The sequence below is a fragment of the Lactuca virosa genome, chromosome 3 (assembly GCF_052849685.1).
Source record: "Lactuca virosa cultivar CGN04683 chromosome 3, Lactuca_virosa_CGN04683_v6, whole genome shotgun sequence".
NCBI lineage: Eukaryota > Viridiplantae > Streptophyta > Magnoliopsida > Asterales > Asteraceae > Lactuca > Lactuca virosa.
Genome location: NC_136428.1, coordinates 189723639 through 189738833, shown reverse-complemented (window position 1 = coordinate 189738833; position 15195 = coordinate 189723639). Strand labels below are relative to the sequence as shown.

Here is a 15195-nt window from a genome sequence, read left to right as displayed (position 1 = left end):
CATATTTCCTTTCCAAGCTATTATAAAACTATGGAGTCAACTAATATAACAAGAGTACATTGAATAATTGTTCCATGCAATCCCTTAAAATCAAAGGAAAGACATTAGGTACTATGTCGGAAGTACGATGTATTTTGTAAGCGGGTCCAACTTTGTAGATATTGTTAATGCTACTTGATCCCATAGTGAATGCATAACAAATTAAGGAATATTTATTGTCATATCATTCTATTGAAGGGCATGCTATGACCAACTTATACTATTTGTCAAAATCCTATTAGATGTAGAATTTATTAAAGTGATTCCAGATTTCCTTAGTAGTATCATACTCAACTAACTAATAGATTGGAGAATTATATGTGGTATTTAGGAGTATATTAATTTGTTGTTAAAAAAATGGATAACATAGTTCTTAATTCATCTAATTATATTTGAATTATATATCAGTGTCCTAAACATTTACTAAGATTACATAATCAACAACATTATCATCTCGTGGTTTACTTGTGCCCGATTATCTAACCTTACATAGATTGTCAATGCAAAACATTCTTCATGTAAAATTTAGAAGTAAAGTAACTAAAGTAATTCAACTTTTCTTATTATAAAATCAGATGAATACATAGGCTATATACAACCGAACAATGAACTAGAAAGAGGAAACTAAAAAAGACACTCCTAATTAGATTCAAATACAAATAAATAGGAACTACTTGAAACACAAGTAAATTTAGAAAAAAGGTAAACAAAAGCTTCTCAACACTCCATCTTAAGTTGGACTATGAAGATCACAAACATCCAACTTGGTGCGTAAGAACTGCAACTATTTTGCACCCAACGCTTTAGTAAATAAGTCTGTAGGCTGGTGTTCTGTTTTAATTGAAAATTTTTGAATTTAGCCACTCATAACCAGTTCTCGAACGAAATAACAGTCCATTTCAACATGTTTTGTACGTTCATGATAAACAGAATTGACAACAATATGACGAGCAACTTCGTTATCACACATCAATGTCGTAGGACCTTGTTGACCAGCACCTAAGTTTTCAAGTAAACATCGAAGCCATATGACCTCACAAATAGTACTAGCCATGGCTCGGTATTATGCTTGCGCGGAAGACCTGGAGACCACACTTTTTTTCTTTGTTCTCCAGGAAACTGGAGAACTTCCAAGGCTAATGAAATATATGGTACACGAACGTCAAGTGAAATGATATCTTAACCAACTAGCATCACAACAAGCAACCAAGTTTAGGTTACCATTAGCTAGTAAAAATAAACCTTGCCCTGGAGTACTTTTCAAATAGTGAAGGACACAGAAAGATGCATCCATATGAGACTGACGTGGACAATTGAGAAATTAGCTAAGCAGATTAACAATGGAAGATATGTTAGGCCTAGTGATAGTGAGATATAGAAGACGTCCAACAATACGTCTATACTTTAAAGCATCAACTTCAGGAGTGGAGTCCTCTTTTGCAAGACATAGATTTTGTTCCATAGGGAATGCACTAGGACGAGAGTCTTGAAGTCGACAATCTTCAAGGATATCTAACGTGTATTTTTCTTTGACTAACTATAGAACCTTCTGAAGACCTGGAAACTTTAATTCTTAGAAAATATTTGAGTGGGCCCAAATCTTTGAGGCTAAAACAGTTTTTCATGTTAGTCTTGACCTCTTGTATTTTGTAGGTATCATTTCCCATAAGCAAAACATCATATATAAGTGCAACCACATATGTGGTTTTGGTTTTGACCACAAATAAAGAATGAACTATCTTTGATTGTTTGAAATCATCATCCATAAGAGCTTTAGTGAATTTTTCATACCAATTCCTGGAAGCTTGTTTTAAACCATATATAAACTTCTATAATTTGTAAACATGATCTTATTTAGCTTTCAAAAAACCTTGAGGAAGTTTCATGTAAACGTCTTCGTGTAAATCACCATGTAGGAATGTATTGTTAACATAAAACTGATACAATTCCCATGGTCTTTTAGCGACCACAACAAGTGCACATCTGACCATAACCAACTTTGCAACTGGAGCAAATGTTTCATGAAAATCTATATCCTCAAATTACGTGTATCATTTTGCTATGAGTCGTGCCTTGTATATTTCTACTTCTCTATTAGGTTTAAATTTTATCTTGTAAACCCATTTTGATTCAATTGCTCTTTTCCCGAGAGGGAGGTTAATTATGATCCAAGTGTCATTTTCTTCTAAAGCTTGGATTTATTTCTTCATTGATTCTTGCCAATTTGGATCTTTTGAAGCTTGCAAGAAAATTTTGAGATCTTTAGTAGAAGTAATAGTTGATAGGAAAGCACGATGAGAATTCGAGAACTTATCATAAGTAACATATTATGACATGGAGTGTGGTTTGATGAGCTTGCAGTCGTGGATTGATCGATTGAAGGTGGAAGACTAGTGAAAAAATCTTCTAGGTATTTTGGTTGTGATCTAACATGTGTAGAAGACAAAAGGTCTTCTGTGTGGAGAGGTTCATGAGTCTCACCATGATCTCGATTAGGAGATTCATCAAAGTGGGCGCTTAGTTCTGCTTCGTTGGTCTCAAACGGTGCACCATTTTCTGTTTCTTCCCTTCCTTCATCTTGAGCGCTCCCCACATCTAGATTCTCTACGGCTGGATCAAAAGTGCTAACGAACTCTCCAGCTTCATTTAGCACTTCTACAAATATCTCATCGTCAATGTACTGTTTTCTTCATGAGGTTTTCCAAACGGAATAGCATTTTCTACAAAATGTTACATCATGAGTTGTTAGTATTTTATGAGATTTTAAATCATAGAGCTTGTACCTCTTTTTTCCCATTGGATATCCAATGAAAACATAAGCAGTCCCTCTTTCTATGAACTTGTCATTTTTCTTAGCATTGCCATCGGCATATGCTAAGCAACCAAAAACTCTAAAATGGTTATATGACGAAACCTTCCCGGGTAAAATTTCATGCAGTGTTTTATTCTCTAGAACAAGTGTTGATAATTTGTTTATGATGTAAGAAGCAATCAATACCCATTCACCCCAAAACTCTATTAAAAGAGAGGCTTGAAATCAAAGTGCCCTAGCAATTTCCAACAAATATTGATGTTTTCTTTCAATAACCCCATTTTGTTGTGGGGTGTAAGGACAAGAGGTTTCTTATAAGATTCCATGTTCCTTATAAAATTCCAACATCTAACTAGATTTGAATTCAGGCCCATTGTTTGTTCTAATCCTTTTTATCATTCTCTCAAATAGTGTTTCAACCATATTATAAAATAGGGGTAAGTAATACGATGACACTATTATCGATGCTATTAACCGCGAACCCCATCAGAGATATAGCGATGCTACACCCCCTTTTACAACTTCGTACATATTCGGCTACTTTGACAAAGAAAAAACCAATTGTGGGCTATTTCAATATTAAATCTTTATTTTTTTAATTAGCCCAATACACTTTTTGTTTTAGTAAGTCCAAATAATAAATCTAATTAATTACAAACTACAAAGCAACGAATGACAATTTCTCTTTCTCGTCTCTTTCAATACTTAGAAACCACAAACGACTTGAGTTGCGATGACACTTTGACACTTTTTAGTTTCCATATTACTATATTAGAATATTATATATGGTTTATGTTATGTTTTTATATGACTTTTTATGATATTAATTCTATATAGTATTAATAATCTAATATATAAATTTTGTATAAATATATAATATAAATTATACATAATATTAAAAACCGCTATATCATCGCTATACCACCGCGATAACCGCGATTTCAAATTGCGGCATGTGACGGCTATTGAAATATCGACCGCGATAACTACTTAGACTGTAATCATTAATGATAGATAGAAAGTAATATGATCCATTAAGAGAAGTATGGTGATAACGACCCCAAATGTTAATATGAATTATATCAAAACAACTAGTAGTTCTAGAAAGAATAAGAGGAAATGGTAATCTACTTTGTTTTGCTCGAATACATGAGTCACAAAACTTTATTACTAAAGCCTATATTTCCTGATTGATGTATTTTATTAAGGACGCCATCAGATGCATGTCCAAGTCTTTTGTGCCAAACTTCATGTTTATTCCAAACTGTCATAGCAACCTCTTTATGTTGTAATGGCTCTAAGTAATATGGACCTTCCTTTTCTTTACCCATCCCAATCAGGTTCCCCAAGGTAAGTTCTGAACAAAATATTTATCTGGGTAAAAGGTTAAGAAGCAGTTTACATGTCGCATAATTTTGCTTACTGATAACAAATTGCACTTGAATTCTGGAACACCCAATACATCTCTTAACTTAAGATTATCAGATACGTGAACGTTTCCAACTTTCTTAACATCACGTTTTCACCATTAGGAATGGTAACCGAAGGACAATCAACACTATTTTTTGCATTATTTAATAAGTGCTCATGATGTATAATGTGATCGCTAGCTCCTAAATCGTTTATCCAAGGATCATGAGAATTAGAAACTTTACTTGTCATGTTTGTCGTTGAAGCCCCTTTTTGAGTGTTGTCATTGATTTGTGTGCCACACAGAAGCTTCATGAACTTATCGTAGTCTTCTTTTGTCAGGTTCTGTGTTGGTGCATCTTCGGTTATAGTCATGGCAGCTCGAGTTGGTTGCTTTCCTTTATTATTTTGATTATTGGTTCCTTAGGGTGTCCACCATTCTGGGTATCCAAAGAGCTCAAAACATCCTTCTATAATGTCTCCAAATTTTTGATAGTGAGTGCACCATCAATCATCATTCTTTCTTTTGTTGTTGATTGATTGAAAACTTCCTTTTCCCGTGGGTTTTGAGTTGGTTTTTCCAGAATCTTGGAAGGCATCCGAATCATTGTTGGAAGCAGAAGAGGTGTCAATTTGTCTTTGTTTTTTGTCTTGACTGACTTGATGATAAGCGATTTATAAGCCAGGTAGTGGGGTTGTGATTAGTATCTACGTTTTGACAGACCCATATTATTCATTCAAACCCATTGAGAAATCATATAGTCTATCATTTTTCTCTTAATTTTCTGAATTCTTTTGATAAGTCACAGGTGCATCCACGACATGTGCAAGCCGGTGTGGGATTTATGGGTTGAATTTTGTCCCAAATTGCTCTAAGTTTGGTGTAGTAAGCCGACACAGTTAGTTCTTCTTGTCGAATGGTTGTGACCTTTCTTTGGAGTTGGTATATATGCTCTTGGGGCGTTTTCTTTGCCAAATCTTTATTCTAGATCGAGCCATATGTCTCGAGTCGTTGTAGCATATTTGATGCTTGATTTGATTTCCTTCTCCATCGAACTTACTAACCAACCTCTTACCATTGTGTTTGTGAAACAGGTTATCACAGCTGGTCAAAGAGCTCGTAAATATCTTTAGTTTAGATAAGGATTTCAAATAATGTTTATCTCTTAGTTTGAATTGGGTAGATAGATGTTACTTCCGTTTCTTAAGGCTCTGAGTTGTATATGTACGAAACCTCAATTGACTGAATGACAAGCTTTTTGAATCATTAACTTTTCATGGTATCAGAGCAGCTTCAAAAACCCTAGAAGATGACCGGAGGTTCTGGACGACGCCAACACAGAAGATTGAGGCGAACTCGCCATTTTACCTTGGTCCCCAAGATAAACCAGAAGACTTTATTACTCCGAAAAAGCTTCGTGGAGACAACGATGACGATTGGGCCGGAGACATTAGATCTGCTTTATAAGCACGCAGGAAATTTGGATTTCTAGATGGGACAATTACCGAGCCAGTACCTCCTTGCACGAAGTCTGATTGGGACACCATCAATGACATGTTGGTTTCATGGATAATGAACACCATAGATGCAGAGGTGAAGTGCTACCTGTCAAAATACCGAGATGCAAAGCGTCTGTGGGATACGTTGAAATCCCGTTATGCGATGGTGAATGGACCAAGAATACAACAACTAAAAGCAGCTATTGCCAAATGTGAACAGACAAAGAACATGACTGTGGCAGATTACTTTGGGAAGTTGACAGGTTTATGGGAAGAACTTCATAATCACGAACCAATTATTGGTTGTTCTTGCTGTGCTAACTGTACTGCAGGAAAAGAACATGAAACGAGAAGGGACAATGATATGCTGCACAAGTTCCTCATTGGACTAAATTATGATTTCTTTGAAACTCTTCGTACAAGCATTTTGTCTCAAGATCCATTGCCCTCTTTGGACAAAGCCTTTCAATTGGTGATTCAAGACGAACGTGTTCGAATTGCTAATAGTGTACCTGATGAAAAACCTTCTGAAGTGTTAGGTTTTTCGGTTCATACCCGCGAGAACAAGGGACGAAATCGAGAACGTGTTGATAAATCACATATATCGTGTACACATTGCAAGAAGACCGGACATGAAGCCACAAGTTGTTTTGAACTTGTTGGCTATCCAAAATGGTGGGAAGACCGGAGAAAAACAGGTGGTAATCGTGGAGGAAGATCAAGTGGCCGAGGCAGAGGAGTCTGTACAAATGCTGTCACATCTCTCTCCAACAACAGTGATTCTTCACCTTTGTTGTTCACAGCTGAACAATGGAAGGCCTTGACGGGTCCAATGGGTAATGTAAAAACTCCTACGCAATGCTTGAATGGTGAGTTTCGTAAAAGACTTTGGATAATTGACTCAGGTGCAACACATCATGTTACTGGTGATGTGTCGTGGCTGAGGGATATTAGAAAAATCCCAGGTCGTCTCGTGGGTCTTCCGAATGGCAAAAAGGTTATTGGAACTCATGATGGATCTGTTTGTCTATCGGACAAAATAATGCTTAAAAGTGTCCTTTTAGTTCCTAAATTGAGTTGCAATCTTATATCCGTTTCTCAACTAAATGATGATATGAAATGTATTGTTGCGTTTGATTCACATTTGTGTGCTATATAGGACCGGTCGAGGAAGCTGATTGGAGCGGGTGTTAGACGGGACAGACTTTACTACTTCAAGAATGGTGATTCTATTCTTCATGTGTCATTGAATGGCGCCATCTCTACACTGGAACTGTGGCATAAGAGAATGGGACATCCCTCTAAGAAGATTGTGAAGTTGCTTTCTCTGGTTAGTGATAGTAACGGTAGTTTAAATAAGGCTTGTGAAGTGTGTTTTCGAGCCAAACAACCTAGAGAAAGTTTTCCGTTGAGTGATAGTAAAACAACTAGAATTTTTGAAAAAAATACATTGTGACTTATGGGGTCCCTACAAGCATGCTTCGTCTTGTGGTGCTCGTTATTTTTTTAACATTAGTAGATGATTTTTCTCGTGCTGTCTGGGTCTATTTACTAGTCGATAAGACCGAAGTTTTTAACATATTTATGTCCTTTGTTGCAATGATTGAAAGACAATTTTCTCAAAGATCAAAATTGTTCAGAGTGATAACGGAACATAATTTAATTGTTTGCTTGGGTATTTTTCTACTAATGGGATAGTTTTTCAAACATCGTGTGTTGGTACTCCCCAACAAAATGGTAGAGTAGAAAGAAAACATAGACACATTTTAAACATTGGGAGAGCACTTTTGATTCAAGCAAAGTTACCCACTTACTTTTGGGGTGAAGCAATCCTCACGGCAGCCCATTTAATAAACCGAACCCCCTCATCTCTTTTAAATCATCAAACACCTTATGAACTACTTTTTAACAAATTGCCTTCTTATGATACTCTTAAAACTTTTGGATGCTTATGTTTTGCTCATAATCAGCGAGCGAAGGGAGACAAGTTTGTTAGTCGAAGTAGAAAGTCTGTTTTTGTGGCTTACCTGTTTGGAAAGAAAGGGTGGAAATTGTTTGACTTAGATACGAAGGAATTCTTTGTGTCTCGTGATGTCAAGTTTTTTGAGGACATCTTTCCTTACGCGGACATGCGTGGCATAGCAAATAATGAAGATGCTACTATTGATGAGATATGTGCTGATTATAATGATCTCGTGATTGAAGATGAACCAAATATCACAACACAAAATTCAGACCAGGAGCCTCCAAATGTTGGTCACGAAACTCCTCCGGTAGAGCAAACTGATCAACCGGTTCAAATGGGACGTGGCCAACGAGAAAAGTTCCCATCAATTCTCTTAAAAGATTTTGTCACCCACACTACTTCTAGTAAAAGTTTGTCCCATGCTACACCATCTCCACAGTCTTCTGCAGGTACTCCTTATCCTATAGCACACTATATAAATTGTGAATTTTTCTCGTGGCTATCAAACCTTTATTGCAGCTGTCACATCGGGAAAAGAACCACGCACCTTTAGAGAAGCCATGAAACATGATGGTTGGAAAAAATCTATGCGAGATGAAATACGTGCATTGGAAGATAGTGGTACTTGGACATTAGAACCACTACCTCCTGGCAAACGAGAATTAGGAAGTCAATAGGTCTACAAAATCAAGTATCTCTCTAATGGAGACATCGAACGACTCAAATCTTGCTTATGGTCTATGGCAATCACCAAGAGGAGGGAGTTAATTATACAAAAACATTTGCTCCTGTCGCCAAGATGACTATAGTTAGAGTCTTCTTAGCTGTAGCTGCCTCTAAAAATTGGGAACTTCATCAAATGGATGTGCACAATGCCTTTCTCCACGGATATCTTCAAGAGGAAGTGTATATGAAACCTCCACCCGGATTTAAATGTTCCAACCCAAATCTGGTGTGTCATCTTCGCAAGTCCTTGTATGGCTTGAAACATGCACCAAGATGTTGTTTTGCAAAGCTGGTCACAGCACTTAAAAAAATATGGTTTTCGTCAATCTTATTGTCAATCTTATTCTGACTATTCTTTGTTTACATATGTATGTGGCGATGTTCGTATCCACATGCTTGTGTATGTGGATGACTTGATAATTTCAGGAAATAATACAGAGGCCATAAGAGTTTTTAAAAATTATCTCAATGGGTGTTTTAAAATGAAAGATCTTGGGCCTTTGAAGTACTTTCTTGGTATAGAAGTGGCTCGTAGCCCCTATGGTATTTTTATGTGTCAATGAACATACACTTTGGATATTGTGACGGAAACTGGTTTGTTGGGTGCTAAACCATCTGATTTTCCCATTCAACAGAATCACAAATTGTGTCTTGCTACCGGTGCTAAGTTCACTGATCCAGAGACTTATCGTCGATTAGTTGGAGGATTAATTTATTTGGCTATGACACGACCTGATCTGGTATACTCGGTTCATATTCTATCTCAATTCATGCAATGTCCTCGTGTTGAACATTGGGAGGCTGCATTGAGGGTGGTTCGTTACTTGAAAGGTACTCCAGGAAAAGGAATTTTGTTGAAGGCATCTAGCAATATGAATCTAACAGGATGGTGTGACTCAGATTGGGCTGCTTGCCCGATCACACGACGCTCTTTATCCGGCTGGATTGTGTATTTGGGCCATTGTCCAGTTGCATCGAAGACAAAGAAACAACCTACGGTGTCCAGATCCTCTGCTGAAGCGAAGTATCGATCTATGGCTGCAATTACTTGTGAGGTCAAGTGGCTAAAAGGTTTGTTGAAATGTCTGGGAATTCAACATCCACATCCGGTTACTCTTTACTGTGATAGTCAATCTACAATTCATCTTGCCAAAAGTCCGGTCTTTCATGAACGCACAAAGCATATCGAAGTTGATTGTCATTTGTTCGAGATGCCATTCTTGATGGTTTAATTGCTCCCATTTATGTTCATACTAAACTCCAACTTGCTGATATTCTAACTAAAGCACTTGGCAAAGCAACCTTTGATGATTTGGTTCTCAAGTTGGGCATTTATGATCCTCATGCTCCAACTTGAGGGGGGGGGGGGGGTGTGAAACAGGTTGTCACAACTGGTCAAAGAGCTCGTAAATATCTTTAGTTTAGATAAGGATTTAAAATAATGTTTATCTCTTAGTTTCAATTAGGTAGATAGATGTTACTTCCATTTCTTAAGGCTCTGAGTTGTATATGTACGAAACCTCAATTGAATGAATGACAAGCTTTTTGAATCATTAACTTTTCAGTGTTGCATCGATATCTCTTCTAGTTCATCAAGTCGGTTGAGTTTTCATCGGACATTGAAAGAGTACCATCAACGAATCCTATTTTATTCTTGGCGAACAAGGCATTCGTCATCTTGCATTGCCAATCACTAAAGTTCCCGTCATGGAGAAGATTATCTCTGTGAAGTTCTGGCCTGGATGATCAGAAGCGGTAAGGAAGTAAGGAGAGGTGATGTCGATGGTGGTCTTGTCAGTTGACGAACCGTCTGGCTTTTCTCCTCCTCCGATCATAGCTTCAACTGATTTTTTCTATGTTTACTCTGATACCATGTAAACTTTAGAAGTAAAGTAACTAAAGTAATTCAACTTTTATTATTATAAAATTGGATGAATACATAGGCTATATATAGCCGAACAATGAACTAGAAAAAGGAAACCAAACAATTTCAAATACAAATAAATAGGAAATACATGAAACACAGGTAAACTTAGAAAAGAGGTAAACGGAAGCTTCCAACACTTCATAACATAAATCTAATACCCATAGTTTATTACCATCCAAGTGAACAATTGAAGATAATCAACTCTCGTCTAGCCATAACGACAATTGCAAGTTAGGCTAACCGCTGTCCTGAAATAAGTCAATGAAGTCAATGATCGAGACAGGTAATCACAAAATGATAATCAAATCCGAGACGAAAACAATTAATAATGTTAACCTAAACATTACAAAATCAATCAGCAATACCATAACTAGTGATATGTGAAACCACCGATCGATTTGAGAATTTTTTTCAATCAGGTAGTCAATGTTTATGAACGAACGACTCCGATACCATAGAGATTAAATGGCTAGAGTTTTATAAATATATATGTAGCAACTAGCATATACCATAACAAATAAAACGAGTATTATAGCTTTAAACTAAATATATGATAATATAACAACTAACAAATTTCATAGCATGTAGTGAATAATTAATAACATGTAATTGGGTTGGTTTTCACACACACACACAAAAAAAAAAAAAAAAAAAAAAAAAAAAAAAAAAAAAAAAAAAAAAAAAAATCTACAATTTAAAACAATATCCTTGTTGGGATGACACATTCTCTTCCAACCACTCCCCATTACCACTATTATCGCATTCTTTTTCTAACATTCATATGTCATCTTATTTACGATATAAGGAATTATTGGATAATATCTTAAAATAGCTACAATATAGAATAAATCATGATTAGATGTTATTTAGACGTAACATTTAAGTCGTTATTCTTTGTGTTACCATTCGTCTATTCTAGAAAAAATAATGGTACAATGAACATAGTTTATTGAGTTAATGAATGTATACTTTAGAATATGAGTAATAGAAAAGGGTCAAACAGTGCTGTTTAAAAAAAAGGAAAAAGAAAACTCATAAATTATTATTATTGTTGTTGTTTTTATGAGACATTTAAAAGTGCAAGTGGATGCTCGGCTCGCATGATACTTTATATAGTTTGTGTGGTATAAACAGATAGTTGTCTAAAGGCGTTGATTGCATTGATCCTGTTTTAGTTTTACAATTTTCAAACCAACAAAGATGATTTTTAGATTTTTTTCGCCAATGGTTGTGAACTTATGATGAAGACACAACATCAACGATGATGTCGAAACCTAACTTAGTACACCACCATTGCCATTTTATCCTTCGCATTATGCTTTAGATATAGTAAATAACTATTTTAAAGTATGTTGAAAAATATCATGTATAAATTGACAAAAATACACCCAATACTAGTAGTCATGAGGGTAAAGTTGTAAACTATATCTCAAAAAAATATAAACAAAAAGATAATGGTCATAAAGTCATATGTCCGTTTTTTGAAAGAGCATAACATTAGTGAGGAAAAAAAAACAAAACAAACAACAAATAACAACCAATCCAGGTATAGCCTAGGCAAGCTCAAATCATGGTTATAGCCGAATATAGTCCCGGACATACTTATATAATTTTGGCACATGCATTGAATCATGTATGATTATCTGTATCCATATATTCTCCAAATCTGGGAAAGGTCAGGCCCAATGTGTAGCACTAGATTCACTCCATCCTAACCCAAACACCATACTTACTTACATCTCCGGCACCACAACCCATCCACATGATACTTTCGGGCTTTCAGCTTCCTTCCCCACTGCATCTTCCTACCTTCCATTTCCCTATCCTCTTCTACCCTCCGTAAACACAAACCAAAAAATCACACGACCTTCGTTGTTAATTTCACTATTGGAGATTCACCAAATTTGCTAATATGTGAAACAAGCTTTATATGTGGAAGAAAAGGCAAGACTTCTGATGTTCTTATTTGGGAACAAGTTTTAACTTCATAAAGATGTTATCTCAAGGAATGGATTCTTTTTTCCATCAGGCATATGCTTTCTAATTCATCTATTACTATATAATCATGTGGTGTACACATATAATCAGGTCAAATGGAACATCCAATATGTGGATTCTTTGTCACCAGTTACTAATGAAACTCCAAACATATGTAGTCACAATAGAAAGATTTTGTAATGACCCAAAGTTCTTTTTTTTTAAACTATAGTATGAATCAACAACTTCCTAGATCATATTATAAGTTCATCTAATAAAAGTCTTACTACATAAGACATAAATACATGCCAATAAAATATCTATAAGACTGGATATCAAATGTGGAAAAAACAATGCTTTAATTGATCTTTATAGATGGCCAAATTAAATAAAATACCATGTAGATAATGTCCAAAAGAGTTTCACACAAAATAAAACACATGACATTTGTAGTCTTAGTAGGATTCCTCAACAATCCATGAGATATATTGATTCCCAGACAAGACAAGACAATACAATCAGACTAAAATGACTTATAACAAACAACAAGAACACAAAGAACGAAAAGATAATTTCAAACAAATTCTTAATTGATAATCGAAAACTATCTCAAAAACAATGGAAACGAAATACTTATAAGGAGTAGATAATATTCCTTCTTTAATGCTAAAAGATCAAAATTGATTAGGACAAGCTTCCTATTCAATTATCTAAATCAAATATCAAATATAAAGTTTCTAAAAAACTGTCACTTGAGGTACCTAAACAGTCCCAAATGGATGGAAAACACCATACATTATGAAAAAGATATTAGTGTTGTTAATCGATCCTTTTCGCATACATGTGTGAATTTCGTCCAATTTCGAGATTATAACATCACATCAACATATTTGATGATGATTTAATCACACTTCCATTATGTTAGTGTTGACATCATCAGACCATGCATTAACACTTTTACTCCATGCATCATCCTCACGTTTTTGAAAATTACTCATCCTCGAGTGTGCTTCATCATCAAAATCTCCAACGAAAGGTGACAAATCAACAAAATTGAATGTGACTGACACATTGTAATGATCTAGCAACTCAATCGTGTAAGTATTATCGTTGATATTCTTCAAACACGAAATGGGTTATCATCCTTGGTTGGATCTTGCTAAAACATTTATTAGGAAACCTCTGCTGCCTCAAATGAATCCATCCACGATCACCTTCACCATAAATAACTCGTTTGCGATGTTTATTGTTATGGTCCACATATTGTTTATTATGCTTATGACTTTGTTGGCAAACTTGTTGGTGTAGCTCATGAATTTGCTTGGATAGTTCTTCACCCTTGACATTAAACCGATTAGAAATGGGTATAGGAGCTAAGTCAACTGGTATGATTGGGTTTTTCTATACACAATCTAAAAGGGACTCTTACCCGTAGCATGGTTAATCGAGCGTTTGTAAGCAAATTATGTTTGTAGAAGAGTAAGATCACATTTTTTGGGACCTTCACTAACTAAACTTCTCAATAAATTTCGCAAATTGTGATTTCCAGCTTCAGTTTGACCATCAATCTGTTGACCGTTTCTATAAGGAGGCTAAATGTGGCTCACAAATTTGAAATCCTGATTAGAAGTAAGTGTCAACTGGTATGATTGGGTTTTTTATATACACAATCTCAAAGGGACTCTTCCTCGTAGCATGGTTAATCGAGCGTTTGTAAGCAAATTATGTTTGTAGAAGAGTAAGATCCCATTTTTTGGGACGTTCACTAACTAAACTTCTCAATAAATTTCGCAAATTGTGATTTCCAGCTTCAGTTTGACCATCAATCTGTTGACCATTTCTATAAGGAGGCTAAATGTGGCTCACAAATTTGAAATCCTGATCAGAAGTAAGTGTCAACTGGTATGATTGGGTTTTTTCTATACACAATCTCAAAGGGACTCTTCCTCGTCGCATGGTTAATCGAGCGTTTGTAAGCAAATTATGTTTGTAGAAGAGTAAGATCCCATTTTTTGGGACGTTCACTAACTAAACTTCTCAATAAATTTCGCAAATTGTGATTTCCAGCTTCAGTTTGACCATCAATTTGTTGACCGTTTCTATAAGGATGCTAAAAGTGGCTCACAAATTTGAAATTCTGATCAGAAGTAAGTTTCTTTGGAATACTGTGTAGCTGAGCAATCTCAACAAAGTATAAAAGAGAAACTTTACTCGCATCATAAGTCTTAGAACTGGGCACAAAATGAGCCATTTTGGAGAAGTGGTCAACCACCACCATGACTGAATCCTCATGTCCTTGAGTATAAGGCAAGATTGAAATAAAATCCAAACTCATTTTCATAAGGAGGAGTGGGTAGGGAATAAGGGTATATAAGTCGTCGTTTGTGTCTATAATTTTTGGCCAAATGACCCAGCCGACACCTTGCCGTTACTGAGTGAATATCTTTCTACCTACTAGGCCAATAAAACTACCCACATATTATTTCCAAAATCATGACCAAGATGTCCAACGAGTCCACCAGCATGACTTTCGAGTATGATAGCTTCTCGGAGCAAGCTTATAGGAATAAACAAAGGTGTCCGTTTAAAAAGGTATCCATAATAGGTACAAAAGTTTTTGAAGGTTCCCGAACCATAAGTACTACATATGTAACAATAATCTAGATCGGAAGATATAAATAACCAAACGAGTCAAATCCATGCACTCTCAACTGCATGGATGTAAACAATAAGTATCACCAACTCACAAAGGAAAAAGTATTCCACCCACTTAACATGCCCTGCACTCAACTTGTGTTGCCCACTAATGTACTTCAACGTTTCATGATAAAAAAACAA

The 15195-nt window shown here is 35.7% G+C and overlaps 2 protein-coding genes across 2 annotated transcripts; both read left to right on the top strand.

Moving 5' to 3' along the window:
- The first annotated feature begins 5834 nt into the window (after positions 1-5834).
- LOC145164317 (uncharacterized) lies at positions 5835-8404 on the top strand. Its single transcript, XM_079083047.1, has 4 exons — positions 5835-6782; positions 6921-7091; positions 7732-8176; positions 8247-8404. Exons 1-4 carry the CDS (start codon positions 5835-5837, stop codon positions 8402-8404), a joined length of 1722 nt encoding a protein of 573 aa, XP_078939173.1.
- A 122-nt stretch (positions 8405-8526) lies between these two features.
- LOC145164316 (secreted RxLR effector protein 161-like) lies at positions 8527-9685 on the top strand. The gene is made up of 2 exons (XM_079083046.1): positions 8527-8679; positions 9089-9685. The coding sequence occupies exons 1-2, from the start codon at positions 8527-8529 to the stop codon at positions 9683-9685; spliced, it is 750 nt and encodes a 249-aa protein (XP_078939172.1).
- The last annotated feature ends 5510 nt before the right edge of the window (positions 9686-15195 follow it).